This window comes from Acyrthosiphon pisum, chromosome A1, assembly GCF_005508785.2.
Source record: "Acyrthosiphon pisum isolate AL4f chromosome A1, pea_aphid_22Mar2018_4r6ur, whole genome shotgun sequence".
Taxonomy (NCBI): Eukaryota; Metazoa; Arthropoda; class Insecta; order Hemiptera; family Aphididae; genus Acyrthosiphon; species Acyrthosiphon pisum.
In genome coordinates, this window is record NC_042494.1 from 27,611,274 (window position 1) to 27,637,009 (window position 25,736).

Genomic DNA, 25,736 nt, shown 5'->3' on the forward strand with positions numbered 1-25,736 from the left:
TCACTAAATAATTACAGGCTAAAAGGAGGATTCTCATTTAAAAAACAGAAGTTTGTAACTTCACAGTCCTTAATTAGAACAAGAAATCTTAAGAATTTTAAAATATGTTCTTTCAGTATATTTAAAAATATCAAAAAAAAGTTTTTAAATAATTGAATTTTTAAGGAAAAAAGAGGGCGATGAATCAACCTGTATAATGCTCCTAAAATTCATTGGACTACTATAATAATATCTACCAGTGACTCACTATATAGACGATTGTGTTGAAAATCGAGGTTCATCAAGTTTGCATTAAAATGTCAATACTATTCTGATTCATAGCAATGTGAATACAACTGCACACATTTTTCTACTCCGCAGAATGGTTACATATATGAATGTAAGTTGTAACCGACGAGACTCGACGAAGTAAATCTCCAGATGTAAAGAACTGTTAGATCATTGAATCGAACTGAAACATTGGGATGTTCGGTTCGAAATTAATGAAATGAAAAGTGCATATATTCGAACCAAATAATATGCCCATAAGTTCGATTTGAAAATCAAACTAATTAAATCAAAGTTGGTACTGAATTTGACGAAAAACGGTAAAAATATTGTAAAATAATTGTTTAGGTGAATACCTATTATTGTTATTTATCAAGATCGTTTTAAAACTGAATTTTTTTTTTGTTTGAATTGGGTTCGATTTAACAATTTAATAGTTTGTTTTGGGTTTGATTAGTTCTCAAAAATCAAGGTGCGTATAATATAACATTTACATAGTAACAACTACTATAATTATTATAATTTCCTACCCCCTCTCCAGTAGAACAACCCTCCTCAACTCCCAAAAAACCGTTGGACATTCGAGGACTGTGTGTCTCATTATTTATTTATTTCATTAATACAAGTGCAACCACAAAACATGACCGAAATAGTTAATAGCAAACAACATAAATAAATTACGTATACCAACAAAGTGTATGCGATTAAAAATATTTGTATTCGAGAATTATCATTTATAATGCGAACGAGACTAGGTCACGTCAAATTAATATAGTTGTAACTAGGGTTGGTAAATTTCCGGGAACGTAACTTGGCGAGAAATCCCGGGAATTAACGGTAATATAGAAAAATTCACGGTCATCAACTATTATTTATGAATCATTATATTTTTATGCAGTGACTATACAGTGATACAAAGTTGTGGTTACTGGTTATCATAAAAATTGAATACGTAATATAACTTAAAATAATTATAAAATACCTATAAAAAAAACCCCAATCCCGTTTCCGCGACCATCTGGAAATTCCTAGGAACATTTTCGTTCTCGAGAATTTTCGGTAGTTCCAACCCTATTTCTAACGATGGTTTTCAGTCGGGCCGACGCATAGCCGTCATACCATTTTAATCTGTTGTGTTGCAAGAAAAAATGTATAGGTACACCGAACGCTGTGTTTCGAAAATGGCGTTCGGCGTCAGGTGACTGTATGGAAATCGATTTCGAACAGAATAAACTTTGGCGTCGATTCAGCGTGGTGCATGTGAAGTATATATTATAATAATACAATATAGATTTTTAAAAAAACTGGATAGTTGGCATGGTTGAAAAGGTCATGGGCTACAACACTCGGTTGATATAAAAAAAAAATTACGTTCAACGCAAATTTCTAGCTGCTTAGTGCTTACACTTGCGTTACCGTCGCGTTAACACCGACGAAATTGATTATTATTCGTTACAATTTAGCGGTATTTAATTTTTTTTCCACTCGAATCAATTTTTTAATAATTATACGTTTACAATACCGTTATTTCATGTTATTATTATTATTATTACGTTGTACACACTCCTCTCGATCGGATAACGGTTATTATTAGCGATATAAAAAAATATCTACCGTTATGTGCGTATAATATGCGTACCTATAACATAATATAATATACTTGGTAATCATTATTAACACTTCTTGGTTAATGTCTTAACTGTAGGTATGGTATTGATTTTTTTTTCATGCAATAATACTGTATTTAGTATAGCAGTATTAATAAATTTTATCTAATTTAATATCGCAAAAAAACTTGGTCGCCACACATTTTCCGCCGGGGTCAATTTATACCATATAAACAATATGAACACGAAATCGTGAAAACAACAACAAAAATAACAACAACGTTATCATAACACACACACACACACACACACATATATATATATTATTATATTGTTATATTATTATCTAACTTAAAAAATAAAGAACAGTTCAAAATAATTTTCACAAACATCCGACGGCACATATAATAATATTGTAAGCACACATTGACACAACGTCAATATTTAAATAAAAACACATTAATTGATATAAGTATTATATTATATTTTTAAATGTTTAAATATTTGGTTTTATAATAAAACTCGTTTGATATCGTTTAAGGGGACACTATTTAATATGTTATTTATCGTATTTACAATGCACGAATAACCCTGGTAATATTTTAGGATAATACGCGTCATTAATATAATAATAATAATATAGGAATGATAATATCGTTTTGTTAGGTTAATGGCGAAAAGAAAAATGTACAAAATATGTCTGGTTGTATTCGCTTATATTTACAACGCACCTATCATTTCATATGGCGTGCATATTATATTATTTTAGTAAGTTTGTTACTCAACTGCACCGTCTGATTGAGAAAACATAGCGTTTCAAATTGCTAAACAGACTTCGTACCTATAACGACATTCCGTCCTCGGTCGTTCCTAAGAAAAAAAAGCACGCTCATTTTACAAATATTGTGTGGGTAGAATAATTTATATAGACAACACTTCGTCGAATATCATTCAACAAGCATGACAACCACCATCAATATATTTCTTTTAATAGTGAATTTAACGAAATTCAAAATTTTGGAATTTTTAAGTTTATTAAATTTAAGACCATATTTAAAAACGCTTGAGATTTGTTGTAGGTACTGCTTATAAAGTGACCTGTGGTGACACAAGCTTCTGTTTTTCAAATGAGAATCACCCCATTATTTACCACTAGTTTTTAGTGTATAATTTTTTTTGAAAATGTTGATATATATAGTTTTAAATTCGAGCAAGTAGTGTCTCATTTACTAAAATGTCCATACTAAAGATAATAGTACTTCAAAATCATTTTACAAAAATATAAAATAGATGTAATATTGGATTTAGTATGTATTATACTCAACCATTTTTAAAAATTGTATACCTATGTTTAAAGATTAATATTAATGTATTACTATAACTTTAGAAGCCCTATATAGCACCCTATCTTCCAAACTAATTATTATGAATCTAATATCCTTAGTATTCAAAGTTAAATAAATCAAAAACTACTCTTTCGAATTTTGATTTTTATACCTTAATATTTTCATAAAAATTATTCGCTCAGTAATTTACAGCAAAAAAGAAGGGTTCTCATTTAAAAAAACAGAATTTCGTATCTCCACAGAAAACTCCTTAACTAGTACGAAATTTTTTAAGAAATTGATCACAAGAATTTGAAAATGGTTTTAATGTAGGTATATTTAAAAAATCCAGATTTTGATTGACTACATTATTGAAGAAAAAAGAGTCACCCTGCATGCTTGGCGAATCACCTTATTTATACTGTTTGATAAACCCATCACATATCTACCTATTATAGTACCTAGTCTATAGTTTTTCTACATTGTGTGTAGTATTATCTTGTATAATATTCTTATTATTACCCTGTTCCACCGGAGTCGAGATATTTGTCTATGAACGGTGTATAAGTAACGTATAAATATTGTTTTATTAATGATGTACATAAAATAGTACACAATATTCTTATTATAATATAACTTACTATATTATATCATATTTTTATTATATGAAGTATATTAAAAAAAAAACAAAAAATGAATGCAATGGCTTTTCATGTGGAATCACATTGAGTGGCGTTTTGACACCTAACCTGTATGCACGCAATTTGTTTCGAAAATGTTTTATGCACCTATTATTATTTATTATGATATTATATTATATGGCTGTCTCGTATGGAACCCATCATAACATAATAATAATATTATAACACACTATAAAATATTATATTTCTCCGTATGATTTAAAATTATAAAAAAAAATTTTGGAAATATTGCATTGAGGGAAAAAAAAGAATAAAAATGAAATTAATCATACAATATTAAAAAAAAAATTAAAAAAAAAAAAAAACAAAAATTATATTTCATATTATAATATACTACTGTTCATCGTTCAGATGATGTCTGCCGATTTTACGTCGTGCCACCGATGTCACCGTTCAATTTTTTTGGTATAATTTTATTTTCGAACAACGTCCACGGTATGTCGGTATCATACGGATCATCTATATTTACGATGTCTCTCGTCTACATTGAGATCATTGCACGGGTGATGTTCTCGTCATTTTTACAGGTTTCCATGAACTCGTCGAATGACACCACACCGTCTCGATTGAGGTCCATTTTCTACAAACATAAAAACCCGATTAATAATAGTGTATAAATAGTATACACCAAATGTAAGTATATACAATATGACCTATATTATAGGTACATCCAAACATTATTCATTTTTTATCGCGCAAGCGGCGACCGGAAGTTCGATAGAATTCAAAGAAACACTCGTCCGGGGCCACATATAATAACAGTATCTATTTTTTAAAAACAAATATCGTGTTTCTGGATACATACCTAATATTTATTATATATAGTATTATTGTAATTTTAATATAATATCGGTTCGAACGACCGTATTAACAATGTTCGCCGAATATTATCTTCTGCAGCGATGTGTATAAGTCGATGTCAGGGTTCTCGTAAAAAAGGCCAAGTTAGAATACAATGTTGTAAGTACACGCAATATCGACACGTGTTCAATAAATATTGAGACACGGTAGTGCGCATTATACGATTATAATAAAAGGGTTTTTTTTATCCCTTTTTTAGAATGCCGTAAAGACGAAGATTACGATAAGAGTAAATTTAAAAAAAAAAAAAAAAAAAAAAAAACGAGACTGGATCTGAAAAAATATTAAATCTATTTCATATTGTTATACGATAGGAGAAAATGTACAAAGTTTAAACCGAATATCGTTATCTACATTATATTATTACGTTGTGTATTGTTATCCACCGGAATATTCTATATGATGTAGGTAAAAGTAATCGACAACAGTCGACGTACAACAAACGTCTGACAGTTTATAACATCATTAAATATATTCGTGTGACGACGTTACACATATAATTACAAAAATACAGTGACAGTGATCCTTTCCTAACTTAGCCAGGATTCTTCTTTGTAGGGGCCGGGGCACCTGTTTATAATAAAAGTAATGGATGTCATGACAATCCTATGTCAACTATTTATGGGGTCACGGTCTTTTTTGGGGGATGAGAGATGGTCAGTTTTTGACTTTTGTTTAAGAGAGAAAGACATACGGGCTTTTTCAAAATAATGGGTCCCATATTCTCCTAAAATCTTATCACTACATTATCGAGCGATAAGTATTGGTATACCTACGATCTGTTATTTTACTATCTATGGGACTCCAATCCAGACATTTATTTCGATTATTTTCTTTTTTTTATTCTAACATACATTTAAATATCGTCACATTATTATAGGTACATAATGATTATTATTTATTACCTATGTTTGTGTAACAAAAAAAAAATCGTTCAAATTACATATTTTTTACAAAACAAGTTCTATATTGCAACGGCTGGACCAGGAGTAGACCTTCGGCGCGCCACTGAATAGTGAAAATATTGTTATAATATATCATTTGTAGCAGTATGTGCAGAGATTCGAATCAAAAAAACGATATCCTCGAATGTATAGAATTTTTAGCTACAACACGAACATGGTTTCACGACATAAAACAATAAATTGTTTTATACTCGAATGATTGTTATGATTTTTTTTTTTTATTTTCATACAATACTCTCAATCTTAAATTTACTATCCATCTATTTACTATCATTTGTTTAAATATAATTGATGACCTATATAATAATGTGGAAAGTCATCTTCATATTATTAAATATTGTCCGAAATTCTACCATGGACTGCAAACAAACTCTCGTCAGCATATTTTATTATACCACCTTTTTTCATGTTACGATGACGTAATTTCAATGACATGTCACCGTTAGGAGTGTTGCATATAATTATAATAATTACCGCGTGGGCAACAAAATTAACAAAGTGATTTTAACAAACCATTGTGTGGGTGACACTCGAGACACCTGATTTAACAAGTTTTCTTCATTCCACAATATTGCGTGTCTCTAATATCGAGTTTATGATAGTTTCTAGCTGATAATTCAAAATTCCAAACGGCTTTATGTCGTTATAAGTGTCCGTTGTGGAGTGCGTAATATTACGCCACTCGACACTTATTATAGTATATTGTCTTCTAGATTTTTAATATAATCTTTAGACCTTAATCCTACGTTTTCCTTAAGATTGTTCAAAAAAGCTTTTCATGGAATTGAAGTGTATGATTGAAGCTCATGCGTAACAAAGTTAAGCTCATTAGTCATTAATCATTCGTTTTTTGTCAAGTAATTTTTCTAATATAATTCGAATAAGAATACTTAGAAAGAATCGATATCAAGAAAAATTAATTAATTAAGGTAATTTTGCGTTGCGTGGTTTCTGTACTTAGGTCTTGTAAGTCTAACGGGTTTTTCTAACTCAATTATGTTTTTATCTATGCTCGTGAAATATCAACCTTTTTATGCGAAAATAAAATTTTTATACAAATGTATAATATACTAATTTTTTGTTATACGATATTTTGGGTATTACATTTGGCATCATATTACTATAACCTGACTTTTAAGTTCTTGTCTTGGCATATCATTTTAATAATTGAGAATTGAGGATAAATAAAGGTAAATTATATTAATTCACTCTACAACAGGATTTGAATTATTCATTGAGCTTGTGTTTTCTAACCATTTTACTTAAGGGATCCAATTTCAGTTCTTTGAATGGTCTTACATCAATCATTTTATATACTCGATTGAAGTAATTATTTTTTTCAATATCAAAATAGAATCCCCTGCATCAGATTTCGAATAAAAACTGCAATATTTGTGTTTTAGTCCTTGCGTCAGGATTTTTGTTTGAAATCGAGTTTTTCGTAAAAAAAAAATACAAGTGCTATAATATTTTGTATAAAAAATAATATTAATAATAATAAAAATAATATACGTTTGATGTAAGAATGCGTCGTTTATCAGGCTAATTTTAATGAATTTCACTTCATTAAAATACATTGCAAGTACGACGCAGACAAATTGTGTGGTAGGTTTTGACGGGGGTCAACTTACATGTATTCCCATTTATCCTATATATATTATACGAAACGTGATTGTGCACCTGTTGACGAGTATTAGTTTCTGAAAGTGTTTAAATTTACCCAAATACAGCTTTCATTATTTTTTTTTAACGGAAAATATCGATTTTGAAGTAGTTTTACTTATTAAATCTATTATATTGTACGTAATAGTACACTAGATATTATATATATGATTGTACTCGTATAATAGTTGTATACTATCTTGTAATGGAACTTTCTAAGAAACAAAATGTATTCTAAACTTTAACAAAATTATTATAAGTTTGGAATTTAAAAAAAATATTTCATCAATTGTCGACTTATAATCCACACGTCATGATGTTCAAATTTGAAGTGTAAGCTGTTGTTGCATAGTTCCTCAGACTTCAATCTGAGAGGATCGATGAAGATACGATGTATTATAATATTAAATTATTTAAAGTTTCATTGTTATTCAAGCGCGTGTAATATGGGGACGGAAATGCTGAAACATTATTATACCTATCTTAAATCACTTATCCGGTCGTTTATCGATCGATGACCTATACGTTCAACTTATGTGAATCGCGTTTGTCTTGTTCATTAGGGTGGTCTTTAGTTTTGAACTTCAAACATTTCGTGTCAGAGGCCCAGAATTTTTTCAGCACGTTGTAAAAATAATTTTGGGAATGATACTCCAAGTTAACTTTTCGGGTCAACGTTTTACAAAAAATAAGTGGTTGTCTTTTTGGTATTTCACGTTTTATTATTTTTATTATACAAAGAAATTCATCAAAATCTGTATTGTCTTGACAAGCATTTCCTACAAAAGATGCTTCACTAAATGTCTTTGAAACTTAACGTTTTATCTAAAAATTCGATTTCAAAAGCTGGTAATTATGAAGTTTTATATAAATCTTAATTTTGATTATTTTTTATTATACTCGTAATAATTCATTACTGACAGTTGTATTTATGGTACTCATTAATCATTAGGTTCAAATATTAATTAAAATTATCAAATTTAATTTTAAATATATCGTCTAGTATCTTTTGGCACATTTATAATTATAAAAATTAAAATAAGCTTATTTTTAAATAAATTTTTTATAAATATGTGTTACTATACTGTAAAATGTGTTAGGCATGAATAGAAATAGATATAGCATTAATATTTTTAACTGATTTGTTCAATAATTTTAATTCACAATTAATGTTTTACAACAATATATTTTGTATTCCTAACTGAAAAGTATAGTTAAATAGCACTGGTTGTATTATTAGATAAAATAAAATATTTTAAATGAATCTATATTTGGTTATTCACGTGTTCTGATTATAAATTAGCTATATGGGTATATGGGTATATGGGTACTAATCATTACAATTACGTTTGAATTTAGGAATAGTTTACATCATACAAATTAAATGCCTGGACAACACCTACTTTTTTTTAATTATGGGTAATATGAATAGCTAAATAACTGGGTCTAAACTGTTATCTAAATTACGGTACCCAATCAAAATTATACATAATGTTATAATGATATGTGTTTGACGTAATTACGTTGACAAAATATCTTTCGTCAATCGCATTTATTTTGGACTAGGGAAACTTAAATAAATCGAATACCAGGAGCAATACGTGAGTGTTTGCAGCTATATAATATTATCGTGTAGCTGGTGACTTCGAAGGCTTACGCTACAAGACCTAAAGTACCGGAACGTATTAATTACGAAAATTGGAGTGTATTGTAACTTGTAAGTATATTACATATAAATATATATTGTACGCACACCAGTGGACGATCACTATATGACTAGGAAAACTTTCTTATTTTTATCTTTTTCTTTCATTTGGTTTGTTTCAGCACGGATATAAGGGGTATCTGCACTATATATATATATAAATACCTATTGTGCTTTATTCCCCAATGGATAGTGTTCGATGAAATTGATGACCGCCGACGAAATTATAAATAATAACTCTCACCGAACTAAAGAGAGGTGTCAAACGTACCTCGTAATCGATTCCCGCGAACTGGTGGAAATGTCTATATATACATGACCGTCTATTATATAACCGTGCAGACAATAATATACCATTCAAAACAGTTAAAATTCCCAAACCACCTCCCCCGCTCAGTCAAGGGACGATGATTTTACCAATAATAATATATTGTTATGCACAACGCGAGATGGTCCGGGAAAATACAATTCCGCTCTTTTCTCGATGTCGTTAATGATTTTATGGAGAGCAGAAAAAATATACAAACAAATAAATAGTGTAGTCATCACACCATCAAGACAATCTCAGCAGTCGTTACGAAATTGTATTTCAACCAAACACACTGCAGTCAGACCAAGCCGAGAGCTAGGTAAGTCGTAGATATGTATTGATATAGGTATTATAGGTAACTATTTGCCTCAATTCGACATCAATAAAATTCATTGTCGATGTATTGACCATGTGCATGACAAAAATCATTCCATTCGTTTTAACGATTAATAAAGCCAGGTGCGTAGTTATCATAATCATTGGTTTAGACTTGTGAATTTGTAGATTCAATTTTTTCAAATTTAGATGTCATTATTTTTAGTTTCTATAAAATATAGGATCCTTAACACCAAGTTTGAATTAGGTACTAATGAATTCAATTTCGAAACTTTTATTTTGCATTATTTTACAGTTTTTGATTATTTAGATCATTTTTTAAATTTTTTATTACTTTATTTCATATTATTAATTGTTTTTGTCACTTTCGACACACATAACTTTTTACACACATTTTATGAATTATTATTGTTGAAGTGTTTAATTTTCGTCTTATAAATATTTTATATGTTCTGGCCGCACGTCATACTTAATTAATTGTATCTTTGATTTAAAATATTTTACAGGTATTTGTTTATTATTTTACTTTTTTGAGATTTGAATGCTTAAATGCATGTATACAGTTTATCGGTGAATAGGTTTTTAGAGATTTATAGAGCTTTTTTTAAGGTTTTTTTTTTTTTAGTGCATTCGATTCACAACACTCTATTCATTACCTACCATACATTACGAGTAAGATAATGATTATGTTACTATCGTATTGTGGTGTGCGAACTGCGTATATAGTATATACACTACAGTTGATAGTACAGCTACAGTTTGAATTAGGTACCTACCCACTGCAGCATAAGTTTGACGTAAGGTTAATTATTGTAGAGTCAATACGCGTCCTCGGACGATTAAATCCTGTGTCGTCGAGGAACCAAATGTAAATAAGGCGAACATCTGTTGTCGGCAGTCCGCTGATTGCGAGGTGCAAAACAGGGGTTGCAGGTGGTGAAAACTGTCACGGTTTTCACAACCCCGGATAAATAGATTATAGATTTTTCCGATATTATGCTGCAAAGAGGAATCCGCGACGGTTCCAACGTGTCGTGAAACTTTCCGAAAACGCGTAGGTACACTTTATTATACGATATAGGTACATAATAATATACACTCGCGGATGACGCGCGCTGCTTATTAGACAGTGACGATTCGATTATAAAAAGAGACGGAAAAAAAATGATCTCGAGTTTCAGAGTTTGCGTTCGATTCGACGTAATAATATATTATCATAAAGTCAAACTAGGTGGTTTTTTTATGTACAATATATATATATACCTTTATCTTTTTTTAATCCCTACACCGGAACGTCGAACTTCGAGCGTGGGCGTAGAATAGTTTTCACGCTCGCTCGGGAACAGACATTGATTTTTCGTCTCCACCAAGTATAGGTACCCGTACACACGACAGCGAAGAGACGACATTAGAATATAATCTCAATCTAACCATATACTCTGACCATGAATATTATGCAAAACTATTAAAATATTATATAATTGTGTATGACGCATGCGGCACCACATACATTTTCCAATACTCCAATAATTACAATTTTGAGGCCCCGGTGCAAAAATATTTTGGAGCTCCATCGAATTAGGCTCAAATAAGTTGTAGCTAAGGCGCCTGGTTGAAAGTCAACCCCCCTCAAATAGTAGTCGATATTAATACACTTCATGTATGTAGGTGTGCTCACGAGTTACGACTTATACCCACGGACAAAGCAACTACGTTCTTTAAGTCGTACAATAAAATTAATTCCATTTTAAATGCATTTAAATAGAAAATATCACTGTTATGAGAAAAAATAAAAATACATTGTAAACACAAAACATTAATATTTTACCAACTTTATCTAATTGTTTTTTGTTTTTTTATTTAAGTTTCACAACGTTCTATTATTGGATAATTCATAAAATATAATTTTATCTTCAACAAAATTATACTGTCCAATGTATTGTGTCGAAAAATTTTTAAATTTGTCTTTACTTAAATTTGGTGTTTTAATACCTATTAAATAATTCATTTTTTATGAATTCTTATAGAATTTGATTTTATTAGTCTACGAGTGCGTAGTGACTCGTACGTTAAACGCATACTCATAATATTAATTAATAATTATTTACAGCGTGATTCACCAAGCATTCTCTACCGCATTTTTCCATTTAATAATGAAATTATTCAAATTCTAATTTTCGGAATTTTCCAATATACTCAAAGACAATTTTTTTTGTAGTATTTAAGGAGTGTCCTATGGTGACTCGGGCTTCTCTTTTCAAATGAAAACTACCTTTTTGAATGTAATTTATTTACCAGATAATTTTTCTGAACATTTTGACGTATTCAACAAGTAGTTTTTGAGAAACTTAACTTTTTGTACTTAAGGTAATAATGAAACATGATGATGGATATGGAAAATATGAAGGCTGTGGTTAATTTATCAACATTAATAATTTGTAAAAATGGTCCAAGTATAATAAATATTAGATCGAATATTACATTTACTTTATACTTTTGTAAAACTACTTTTAAGGACTATAATCCTTGGAATACACATTTCAAAGACTGAAAAACTATTCGTACAAGTTTTGAATTGACTATATAATAAACATTTTCAAAAAAAATTCACTAAGTAATTTACAGTAAAAAATGGAGAGGGGGAGGTCTCATATGAAAAACAGAAGTTTGTATGCCACACAATACTCCTTTTAAGTGGTACAACCAATTTAAAGAATTTTAAAATATGATCTTTATGTACATTTAAGGTTTCCGAAAATCGGATTTTGAATAACTGCATTATTAAAAAAAAAAAAAGGCGGAGTGAGCATTTTTGGCAAATCAGCCTGTAAATATGTATAATAATGCTTGAGTTGAGAATCAAAAAGGATCATTTTTTCTTGAAAATCACTTTATATACATAAATCCATAAAGGTCTAATTATCAGTGCTCTATATAATTTAAGCTCACGAATATGGGATAAGCTTGTCGGTATTACTTAAAGATTCATCCTGAACTAAAAGGTGCCGAATCAATACAATTAAACAAATTAAAAATGTATTATTTAATATTGATATAAATAGTATCTTTTAGTTCTTAACTATAGTGTTGAAAACAATCGGTTCTATCAGCTACATGATAAAATAAATTAGTAATGACCAAAATGTACCACTTCTCGTATAAATTGTGTCAACTATACAATAATAATAATTTAATAGTTTAATATTATAATGATTATCATAGTAATTTTATCAAATCAAACTATTGTATATTTATTATAAAAATAAAAAAATATATAAGTAATAGACAGTAACTAGTAGTATCATAATATTATTTTAGTTTTAACATCACGTCAAAATTGCCACATCTGGGTTTTGAAAATGTATTTACATTTAAATTCAATGTTGGGAATGAGGAGGAGGTTAATTGTATTTGCTATTTACAAGCAAAAACGACTATTACTTCATATAGGTACAGTTAATACATTGTAAAATAAGAATCTAATTAAAAGAAAAGCCAATGCCACATTATTTATTACTTTGAGATTGGTAATACATCATAGCATAAACATACATTTTAATTCAGAACGAAAAAGTCTTAACTAAGTGAAAAAAGTATATTAACAACTAAAAGGATCTATAGTAGAACTTTTTGGTTTTTAATACTGACGTGTTTCACATTATCGATTTTTTTTTCGTTAAGTTTTTCTAAAATAGAAAACAAGTTTCAAAATTTAACGCAAAAATACTTTGTTAGTTTTTATACTTGAAAATTATTAAAATTTATTCGTTATAGAAGAAGATAATATTACGGTTTGAAATTTAAAATTTCTCTCCTAAACGAATTGGTATTTTTGAGATGGTTAGCTTTTTATGGTTCTGAGCCCTGCACGTTTGTTACACTATTACAGCGATAATTAAATTGAATTATACAATTTTCTAATACATAAAACATAATTATTAAATATTTGTATCAATATATTACATAATATTTGTGTCATATACTATGCTAGCTCACCCTCAGCGACTTCATACTATTTTTCCTATTGTCTCGATTTAATGTTGATGATTTTCAGATATGTTTTAAAGTAAACCTTATGAATATAATACAATTTATAAATTGTAAATACATATTATTTTAAATTTATGGTATTAAATGATGTGTATATTATCAGTATAGCTTTCTGTTTTTTTTTTTTTTTTAATTTAGTTTACACTTAAGATTGATTATCTAAGTCCTAAATTGACAAATAAGAATTAATTTCTAAGTAGATACCTGACTCATCCACATTACAATATAAAATATTAAATTTTTTTAGACGCAATAATTTTAATTTTTAATTTTTTTATGAATCAAAGTTTATTTTACAGTGTTAACATTAATCCTGTTGCACATGTCATTTTGGATTGTTTCTCGTGTGTCAAATCATCTATTTGAAGTGTTCGTATGAAGTTTCAATTAATTTACAAAAACTGATTATAGCAGCATGCACAAGCATTCGATTATAGTTGTTATGTCATGTAATAAACAAAAACATACATTTTAAAAACGTGTTAAGCGCCACCGTTTGGATGCAATTTAAACTATTTTTTTAAACTTTTCTAGTATCTTTAATAACAATTACTGACATTTTCGTTAATATCGGTATTCTCAAGTTTTTAAACCACAATGTCATCCCTACACACGTAGGCTTTTATAATATGCATAGATTGTTTTTAACCGAAATCTTCTTCCTAGTAAGGCCGACGCCAATTGAATGTAGCCGCCATTTTACAAGGGAAATAATCAAAACCAATACAATGTATTTTCAGGAAAAACTGTTATTATAGTAATAATGTTCATGCAGAAATGTTAAATGTAGGGACCATACCTATATCGATTAAAAAATGTATCCACATGAACGCTTTAATAACTACGATGATCGCCAATCACGCGCTAAATGTGTACATAACAATATATTATGCACACAAAATAACCGTCCGTTTCATTTCGTCTTTAAGTATCTTTACACAAGTTGAAAAAAGCAAATATTTCTTTGAATGCTACAAAATAAATATATAATAGGAAATCGACTGTAAAAAACGCCATATGTGATAAACCGATGAAGATTAAAGATCTTTTATCTTTAATCTTCATGGATAATCCATATATGACAAAGGTTCGTATAATAATATTAAATATAGTAATATTATGATGAAAATACAAAAAGATAATATATAACTACACAAAAGACGCGATGATTTGACAATGAAAATAATACTATTATTTGAATACAAAATATTTCAAACCGACATAATATAAGAGTTAAAACAAATATAAAAATTATGGCAAATACATTACGTAGTCATATGTTACGAGTTTACGATTTTGTTGTAGGTGCCTAAATAAAATATAAAATGTTAAAAAAAATACAATATTTTTAGATTTTGATTCTTTATATCATGAAACAGAAATTTACCTCACTCCGTAATGTTTCTTAGAATTTTATAAATATATCTAAATGTTAGATACCATATTATTATAAATTAATAGTGGTTTCGCAAAATAGAAAACACGTGTCCAATTCATTTAAATAGAAAAAGAAACATTATTGAATAATATTAATAAAAAATAATGAAGTGTGTTTTAATTTTTATTAATTTTCAGTAGCTGTCTGATTAAGTTAGGTTACGTTAGGTCTTAAGAAATAAAAATTAAAACAGATTAATTTACATGCATTCCATTAATACCGCATATACAATATAAACCGTTTTCGGCGTGTGCCCGTAGATTAATTAGTAATAAAAGGTCAATTTCAAAGAGACTTATATGAAAAAAAAATAAAAGCAATGAAATATGAAATAATCACCCGAAACCCTTATGCACGCCTTTGGCATATTACACGAATCAAATACACAAAACAAAATAAAAGCTATTATAGAATTGAATAATATATATTATATAGGTACTATATATATATATTCATATAAAAAATAAAAATATGTTCAAGTCAGGGAGACGCTGGCGTTGTTTTACTCGGCGGAAATGCTATTATTGTTTTTCCTCCATACCACCTGCGCAGCTATACGATTGTGATGAGTGAGAATCGAGCTGCGGGCGGCGGGGCCGAGATCCCGGAGAATTAATCGCGTTTTCTCCACGCCGCGCGCACACACTTGCAGCCGCGTCACCGGAAAAGACGGCGGAAATACCATAAAACACCGACCGGATTGATTGCCCGGCCCGGACCGGCACGCGCGGGCTGCCAAAAACTAATTTATATTCGCCCCCGCGGCCCCGCCACTTATAGTCGTTCTAGGGACCTATCTAAACGCTCGAATGTGTAGACTTGAGTTTTCGGTCTTCCGCAATAATTACGCTGTGGGAGGGCGACTGTATAATAATTGTATAATATATATATATATTGCGCATAGTGCACGTCATCTTTGAGATTTATGTCGTCCCTCCGAAATATCTTGAAAATATTATCGATTGGTGATTTATAACTACCCAAGACGTATTGTGGGTGTGTGGGTGCTCTATATATATATACATAGTCTACGGATATTCGAATCACTTTTTATTCTTTCTAGATTTCAATTTTCACTCGTTTCCGTGTTTTACACTTTTACTGGATAAAAAAAGATGCCCGTAGGTAAAATATATGCATGTAATATAATATTATAACCACACGGAAAATTATATTATTATTTTTGTAGTTTACAGTCTTGTTACAGCACGGAGAAATAGCAGTGAATCGGTTGTCCTATAAATATAATTTTAAACATATTTTATGACAATAAATTGATTCCCAGAAATAACTAGACATTTCGTTTTTAGGTACATTATCTGCAAAATATCCAACACAAACTTGTGATATTTCCAAGGTTGGAAAGTGGTTATAGTTACCACTTACCAGTTATACACAATAAGAGAACTGGACGATTTGATCCGCAGACGTGTGGCTCAGTTCTAATGACATTTCGATCCTGAGGGGATCCCATGATCTTTTTGGACATTTCAAATTTTAGAGACATTGCGATTCAATTTTTTAAATATCAAAAATCAACGAGGATCAAATGTCATCCCCAAGTCTCAAACTGATGAATGAGGGAAAAAAAGTTTTATTATTAAAAAACAAAATATGTGGTAGCTTGCTTATCTCCATAATATAAAGTTAGTTCATAACCAAATATACGTGATAGTTAAGGTATAACTATGATTTGAAAGTTCATTAGCATGAACTTACTATACTATTCAATGCAATAGAATACAAACGATAAAGATTTTTTTTTGTAATTATTTTATAAATTTGTTTTTAAAGAATTGGTATTTTGTTATTGCGTTGTCTGACCATTTTACAAAATTATATTATAATAATAAAAGTTTTCTTATAAAAAGTGTGTACAGGTAAACAATGAATAGTAACAATTGTTATTTATTATGAAAATTTACTGTAAAAAAACTATAAAAAATCAATCAAATATTACGTAATTCTTTGAATTTTTCAAGTGCTTCGGATTGATAATCCACGGGACCCGCGTTCGGTCCCAATTAGCGCGGATGATTGACGGTCTACCGCTGCACTCCAGAGGATTTGAAATATTCAAAATTAAAATTACTCGACACGTTTTACCCCCGCCAGAACCCCTTGATCATCACACCGCTACAAAACTCAGCCGCGGTGGGTGGGGATACGTTCGCAAGGTTTAAAAATAATTGTCACTACACCACGGTTTCAGATGACGGTGCACAGCCTACACTTGGAGCGTAATCACTCAATCCAAAACATAACTGTTCGTCCAATATCTTAGGCGCACATAAAATCATTGCGAAAATTCAAACTGAAAAATATTGTAAAAAATCGTTGCCGCAGTGATAGATTAGCCTAAAGGCTAAAATCGTTCGCCGTTGACTGCATTGTAAAGCTATCGAAATATAGTGATCTAAATATTATTATTATATAAAAATGATGTATGTTTGTATGTATGCGGTGCTCATAAACTTGGAAACTCTTAACCAATCAGTGCCAAATTGTATAAACATATTTCTTGAGACTCGATAAGTGTACTTTGTTTCGTTTTACAACCCTTATAAGTTACGATAAAGTCTACTAGGGTGGCTTACACATGAATTTGATTTTGGCTCACGAAATTTAAATATTTTTTTTAATTGTACAGAATGTAACACGAAGACCTGACTATTTATCTAATCATTATTTTATTTTTTTAATACTGAAAATAAAACATTTAAAATCTGATTTAAATTTTTTTGAAAAAATTCAAAATACTAAGCCAATTTGTAAATCTATTTTTTTGAGAACACATTTATCTAATTGAAGAAGTTTATTTTTTAAAATTTAAACATTGTTGAAGGAAGACACTCATTTATTTGAAAAGTTATAACTATTTTCAAAATATTCTTTTTGGGAATTTTCAGATGTAAGTAAACCTTAAATTATTAATCATCCTTAATATTTTTATTTATTAACTAATATATAAAATTTATTTTTATACGTTAGGCACTTACCAAGTGTTAATTTTTGAATTTTTTTTAGAACAACTTATTATTTATTATTAATAAATGTATTTAACCATATATTATTTATGCATGTTCACGTAAAATTTTTGTTTTTCATGTGTCCGTTGAAAAATTTAAGCTGTTCAAAGTTACATATATTTTGGAGGTTCAATATGAATTCACAGATACTTAGTGAAAACCAGTAGTTAAAAGATAAGTTCCTATCATTTATTTCAAGTTAACGATAGCCATATGGTTTATTTTTAATATTGTCATACAAATTGGATATCACTTCTGTCACCCCCGCTTTTCGGACATTAGAAAAATATTATGTTTTGATTACATTTTCATTATCTTTAAACCCGAGTGGTTGACGATTGAAGAACCATATTTTATACCATGAATTTTATTGTTTAATATTATAATTTATAATAAATAGTAATAAATATAATAATTCGTAATTTCGTTTAAAGTAAACCTTTTAATAAATGCATGGCTAATATTATGCCATGTAAATGCAAATATTTTTCCAATAGGTATCTTAATGTTGTATTTTAGTTGAAAATTGAATTAAAAATATACGCATCGTCGCATCAGCATTAGTGCATTACCATGTACATTAAGCCATGTACAAATATATTCACATAAGTGAATTAGATATGTATTAATGTATTATTCTGGTAACTACCCATTCTATTTATATAATGTAGGTATGAGATAATAATGATGTGCTTACTATTATCAAAAATTTTAGTTGTATTTGTAGGTATAGTTAAAATGGTTGTAGTTAATATCGTAATATTTACATTTTTTTTGCAAGATAAATAAAACGTTTGATTTTGATGTAAACAGTATTACACATATAATTTATAAGCAGCATATGAAGGTAGATAGTAGAGACTAGAGAATAATGTGAATATTAGCTACCTATACCATTTTCAATAATACATTTCGGTTTAGAACTTGTGAACTACCAACATCATTTACATTAAACGTCCACTATTTTTTGATTGACGCAGTCGAATTTCTCAAAGGAATCATTGAAAACACATAACTATATAGCCGGGCAGGTATCAAATACCATGTTAGGTCATCCTATTATACCCTGTATATAGGATCGCCACTGGTAGGCAGAGAACAGTTTGAACCACGTTCAAACATATATACCAATAGTGCCATATTATCCAATCCACCATAGGTGGATTGCTCATTTCGGTCGAATTAATTCACAAAGCGTGGCGGTACACCGATTAGCACAGTATTTTACGTTTGTTAATATCTTCCCGGGCGAGTTCGTGTTATACAGCTAGTATTGTTGTATTGTATATTACTATCCGGCTATAACACGGTACAATAATATTAGTGTTTTCTGCAGCAATAACCGCAATAACTCCAATCGTCGATTTAATCGTTTAATCCAACGCGTAATAGGCACGCGATGATTTCGATGTGTCTGTATAATATATAATATAATTTTAACTCGCGATGTAAATTGCTTTTGGCGTGGGAGATAAAAACTTATTATCATTATTATTATTATTATTACCACTATTCCGTCGCACGTCTGGCAAACCGATCGCGCCAGCGTATAAGTTCGCATCGAGTCACAGTTAATCTCGTACAGTTGTTGTTTTTCTGAAAACCGAGCATTTGGTATAACGCAAATGTTGCCCGGTGCAGGATAATAGTAAGTACCTATATAATATCCCACGCACGAATGACTTTAATATAATGACTGTCGTTCAAACCATTATTGTTATTGGTTCGATCGAACATCAACTGCACGTAAGTACTGTTACCGAGAGTTTCTTTACGTTTTTTTTTTTATTTCCGAGATTTAATAATAATTCCAAATATATGAAACGATATATAATTGGGTGGGCGCCATAGACGATTCGTTTGTAAATTCAAAACCAATATTGCTGCAACATTCGAGATACGATCCACACGAGCGGAACTCGTTGCTTCCTATGTGGCGTTAATATTACTATATAACGTCCACACTGGGTGTTTCAAAAGTTTGAAAACAATTATTTTAAGAATGGATTTCAGAACTATTTTTAAATAAATATGGAAGAACGTACGATTATATAAATTTTGATTTTGACGTAGGTATTTGCTGTTAAAAATGTAAATTGTATAAGGTAAAAACCGTGAAGAAACAGAAAGTTTTCTATTTAAAGTAAAACAATGATAACTGATAAGTAATATCTATCGGTTTAAAAAAAAAAAAAAAAAATTAAGTAAAAAATGGTTTTGTTGTTAATTTCCCTAATTGTTTGCCGCAGGTTTTGTACAGAATCAATTTTCTAAAAACTTGTTGGGGAATTCAAAAAAAAAAAATTCACCATAATATATATCACCATAATTCAGGCATAATATTATGTTATATTATAACATAATATTATGCCTATTTACAAGACAGCCACACTAATGTTTGTAGAACTTTCTCTTTCAACAGCATATGTTTTTGAGACTATGCTGAAAATAATATAGAAACACGTCATATAGGTATGTGTATCTATAAGTATATATAGTACGTCATTGTAAATAAAATAGAAATAATCGTTTCTTCAGATATAGAAAACATCGAAATATTCGCTTAAACGAAAAGTGCACGTGGGTGATGGTTTTCTTTATTATTGTTACTAACTTAGGCCAGCCAATAAGGCTATGGAAACAATAAAATATATTATCAAGTTGCGTCTTGTCTCGTATAAATACTAATAGTTACTGATACGGTATCTCGGAATTGAGGATTTTCTAGACTCTTACGGCATTTGAACGCACCATAACCTATTTATTTCAAATAATCCCAATAAAATATATTGTATTGTCGCAGATATAGTAAATGGCGAGTACAGAAAACATAGTAGTAATAGTGGTAGTAGTAGTACGTTGTAAGTATACGCGAATATAAGTGCATAGCACAGTTTACGATTCGATTCCTAAACGCGTTAAGAGTGGAAAATTCTAAAAGTTTTAGCGCAATAGCACATTCGTTTTGTTCGCGTGATTTGCCCGATGGATTTATAATAATAATATATACTGTATAAGAAACTTGAGCATTATTGACGCCCTAAAGCGGAAGACGGATTTCCGAATCAGTTTTATTATATTTTTTTTGTTCTTAACGCAGGTACGCTCAACGCTTCCGGACTATAGAGAACTCGGCTAAGACGCACGTGGCACGGTCGCAAACTGTTTTAAGAGCGCAAAAGTCTTAAAATATTATCATGCCTGCAAATATCAATCAAATTGGTTAGTTTTTGCTGCGAAAGCGAAAAACTATTAAATACAAAATATACGATAAAAGCCGATTGATTGACGTGATGCACGTTATTGTTGCGGTCGATATTTATAACAACTTTTCTGTATGGCTTATTGATACATTTTAAAGAACAAAATATAATGCTTAGCCGTATTGACGTGGCGCAGTAAAATGTCGACCCAGAGCTTAAAATGTGCAAAAACAATATTTGTATGCCTATACTAATATACTATATAGGTATAAGATATCTCACCGCGAGTAAAAATGTTTAAAATTGTAAAACTGTCGTCTATCTGTCCAAAATCGTACACGGTTCTTTAATTTTATAAGCTTACAATATTAGGTAGTTTTTACTATGATACTATGATGACGTTTCGTTTGCATTCCTATGAATTTTGGAAACGCTAAAACGTGGAAAATCGAAGTAATTAAGAAGTAGGTTGGGCCATTGGAGTGATCGGATTAGACAATACACAATTTGTTCGTTTACGGCCGTCAGTTTTCGAGTGTGGAATGCACGGCAAACCGGAATAGAAATTTCCTTACCAGTGCGAACGAGCGATTTAAACGTCGTAATTTTAGATTGTCGAATCGGTCCTATCGAGAAAATAAATCATTAAAAAATTATAATCGGACGATATTACTAGGTATCTCAAACGTCGCACAAATCCACTGGTGATTACCAAGAAATGTTATTTAGTAAATTATAAACGAGTAGGTATACTATTTGCGGCTTATCGTCGTCGACCGTCTCTATTTACAAAATCCAAATATACACATAATTTGTTCAAGATTAGGATAGGGACAAAATAACGTATGACCTATTTAAAACACTTAAATAAAACATAACAACTGCAGTACGTGCACACAACTCCATACAGACACTGCAAATGATACGGATGAAATGGCGAAGTGTAATTATTCTTCGGCACAACAGTATTAAGTATGAAGATAATAATATAGTACATACATACTTACAGCTATTGTACATAAGCTGGCCACGTCATGACTCCACATGAGTCGTTATTGATTTCGCCTTTAGTGAAACAAATAAATTTGTTTACCTCGTGTTCACAGAGACCAGCGATCATTTTCTAGTAAATTTTACCGTCGCACTAGATGTTTTCTAAATGTTTTTCCGACATTACTTGAAAAACTTTTTGACCAATAGATAAAATGACTAAATCTGTTTAAATTTAATAATGTTGTTTTGTTATAGGACAAACCACTTGCGTTTATTGAATCTCGAAAAACAAAGTTGACGATTATTTATCATGGATTAGATTGATTATCAATTTTAAATTTGTACTAGTGTCTGTTTGAAATTGAGTTGAAGTCGATGACATCTACACGATATACTTTCTACAAAAATACGATGGATTCAGTACCAATCAAAACAAATTAGAAATAATTGATTCTGGTAGAATGCAATAATTGTGTCATATAGACTTAAGTTCATATTCACTTAATCTAGACGAATGCTAGAGTTCAAAGTAGGAAATTATTTTTATATGTAAATATTGATATCTACAATGACATCTGGCGTGACTCGTAGTTATGGGACCTTTGAAATGTATATAATTTGTAAATTATAAAATCGATTTTGTCCGCCGATATTTAGTTATTTATGGCATTAACCTTTTAAAGCAAAGTAAATATTCCAGTTAGTTCTCGGAATTCCTTACCAATAAAATATGTAACTTTGGTCAAGGACTTTTAATATTTTGAGTGCATAATGGTTTAGGTACAAATATTATAATGTTCTTAGCGTTCTTATATACGCTAATTATATCAGACAAAGATCAAAGTCTTAAAATTCATCAATTTACCTACGACCATCGGGAATGATTGTTTAATATAAACATTTACAAATATAGATGTTATTACTATGACTTATAGTGTTGGTAGTATAGCATTAAAAGTTAAAACACTCCAGAATTGGTGCCTTTTAAAAATTTCTCAAGTCAATATTTTTTTTAATTAACTTATAAATATCTTATATTATGTATCATTTGTACTTCAATTTTCTGTCCTCTATTATTATTATTTACATATCATCGTAACTATTTCAAGACTTGAGAAAACTTTATAAAAGTAACAAACAATAATAATAGTAATTATATTTCGCTAGCATATTTTTAGTGTTGTTACTTATTATTATGATCGATTGTTGTACTGTCATCGCTCATCATGATCTGCACACAAACGATTATTATGATTTTAATTTAGGTTTATATATATTAAATATATTACATACGTCATCGAGAAATGCAAATTTCTCTCAGGTATACCATCTGCATTTATTCAGCAAACTTCGAATTCCTGAAATGTCCCTTCAAAACGCAAGATCGCAAAATGCGGAACGGCATCCGAAGGTTTCAAAGGTTCCACATTATTAGTTTGCACGTGCTACTATAAAAAGCTAAGCTCAGTTCTTTAAATGCGGTAGGTTTCTAGAGACTTTAAAATTTAATCAAATTATAAATATGTATAAATAGACTATTAATAAATAGGCAGAAGGATTGAATTTGTTTCTATTGTATGAACAATTTTCATTGAACATAGATATTTTTAAGTATATAAATATGTGAAATATAGACAAAATATTAGGTATTATAATTTAATTACATTTTTGAATGAAAGAATGTGTATGAAATAAAACATAAAGAAAACCCAATATACAAATTTTCAAAATTAAAAATATATTTTTTGGATTAGTTATTTAAAACAGTGTTTCCTCAACCTTTTTTTCTATGCTATTCATATAAATATTCGATCTCATGTCCCCACCAATAATCAATAAATATTTTTAAAAAAAGTAAAAATGAATAGTTAAAAACATAAAAAGTGATATAGGTAATTATAATTATAAAAAAATGTTCTCGGTTAGATTCCCCGACGAAGATTACGAGTATTTAGCAATACACCGGTCATTATTAATTTCTTATTTTTCCTTCTATTTATGTAAATCATTTAAAAACATTTTATCCCGTGATGACTCCCCCCGCAATATTTCCACTCCCATCAGGTTTGAAATCACTGATTTAAAATGCTCTTAGTGAACATATTATAAAAATATGTAAGGAATATTTCTACCCATGTTTATATGGGAACTAAGATGCAGACATTTTTAAATACATTTAAGTGATGTGGAGCGGACATTTATCCCTGGAATCCATTCTCAGTAAATTTGTTGTTATGCATAAACTGCTTTTAGTTGTAAGCTTTAAGATTTTAGTTTGAAAATTGTGAAAATAGTATTGAAAATGTTTGCTATTTGATTGCTAAATAATGTAGTTGTAAAAAAAAAACTAGTATTTTAATTGGGTGAGACAAGAAACATTAACTTAAAATTAAGTTTAACAAGCAGTACACTAAATAATAATTATTTCTAAGTCGTTGAAATACAATATTAAAAAATATTTTTTTTTAGCTTGTCAAAATATCAAAATGCCAGTCCTAATTATTAATATACGTCCATAGGCCGAACGGCGAATTAAAGCGAAGACAGGAAAGTGTCGAGAAAACCGTCGCCTAGGCGATACCCCCTCACTCAGCCCAGACGTTTACGGGCCGAGTGGCCTTTTCGTCATAGACGTGGAGTGTACATTCCGAGGGTCAAGCACTACGATTCGAGTGTTATATAATTAAAAGAAGTTTCAGCCGAGTAAACGAATATTTGCTGGTCGTAGCCTGGAGGGCGGTAAAAGGCCAATTGAAAGGTTCACGGTTCCCTGCGGGTCATAGCCGGCGGAACTTGCCCTAAATGATCGTCGAGATGGCTTTCGGAAGCTGTTCCCCGGGTAGTCGATCATCTTACAAAACGGTCCAGTTTTAATCGAGGATCACGATGCACAACACGCGGTCATGCGGTTTGTTGATACGACATTACGCGGAATAGTGCGCATTTATACGCGACGATTTGAAATCGTATAATTTATGATTTACTGCGTAAGAACCCTGATAAGTAGAGCGCGGGTTCCTATGCAATTGCATATTTTTTTCCTTTTAATATTTTTGAATTTTTGTCAGTTATCTCCACGAATCATCATAATTTGAAGCTAATGGTGAAATTTTTTTTCGCATATTTCTCCATATTTAAAGGTTATTGCATATATTTTTTGCATATTTTGGCAAAATTCAAAATTTATTGCATATTGAAGCGAAAATTTAAAAAAATGTATAAAATAATATTTTGTCAAGTAGAAAAATTAAAAACTAAATTTTATAGTCACTAAATAATAATTT

At 29.9% G+C, this 25,736-nt stretch overlaps 1 protein-coding gene across 3 annotated transcripts in view; it reads right to left on the reverse strand.

Annotated features, from left to right (window-relative positions):
• Positions 1-4,192: 4,192 nt before the first annotated feature.
• LOC100163050 (Kv channel-interacting protein 4) overlaps positions 4,193-25,736 on the reverse strand; it is a 167,028-nt gene continuing 145,484 nt past the window's right edge. For all 3 annotated transcript variants that reach the window (XM_003245921.4, XM_029486882.1, XM_029486881.1), the window contains exon 6: positions 4,193-4,480. In XM_003245921.4, coding sequence (XP_003245969.1) covers positions 4,382-4,480 — 99 coding nt within the window. In that variant the 3' untranslated portion in view covers positions 4,193-4,381. The remainder of the gene's footprint in view (positions 4,481-25,736) is intronic.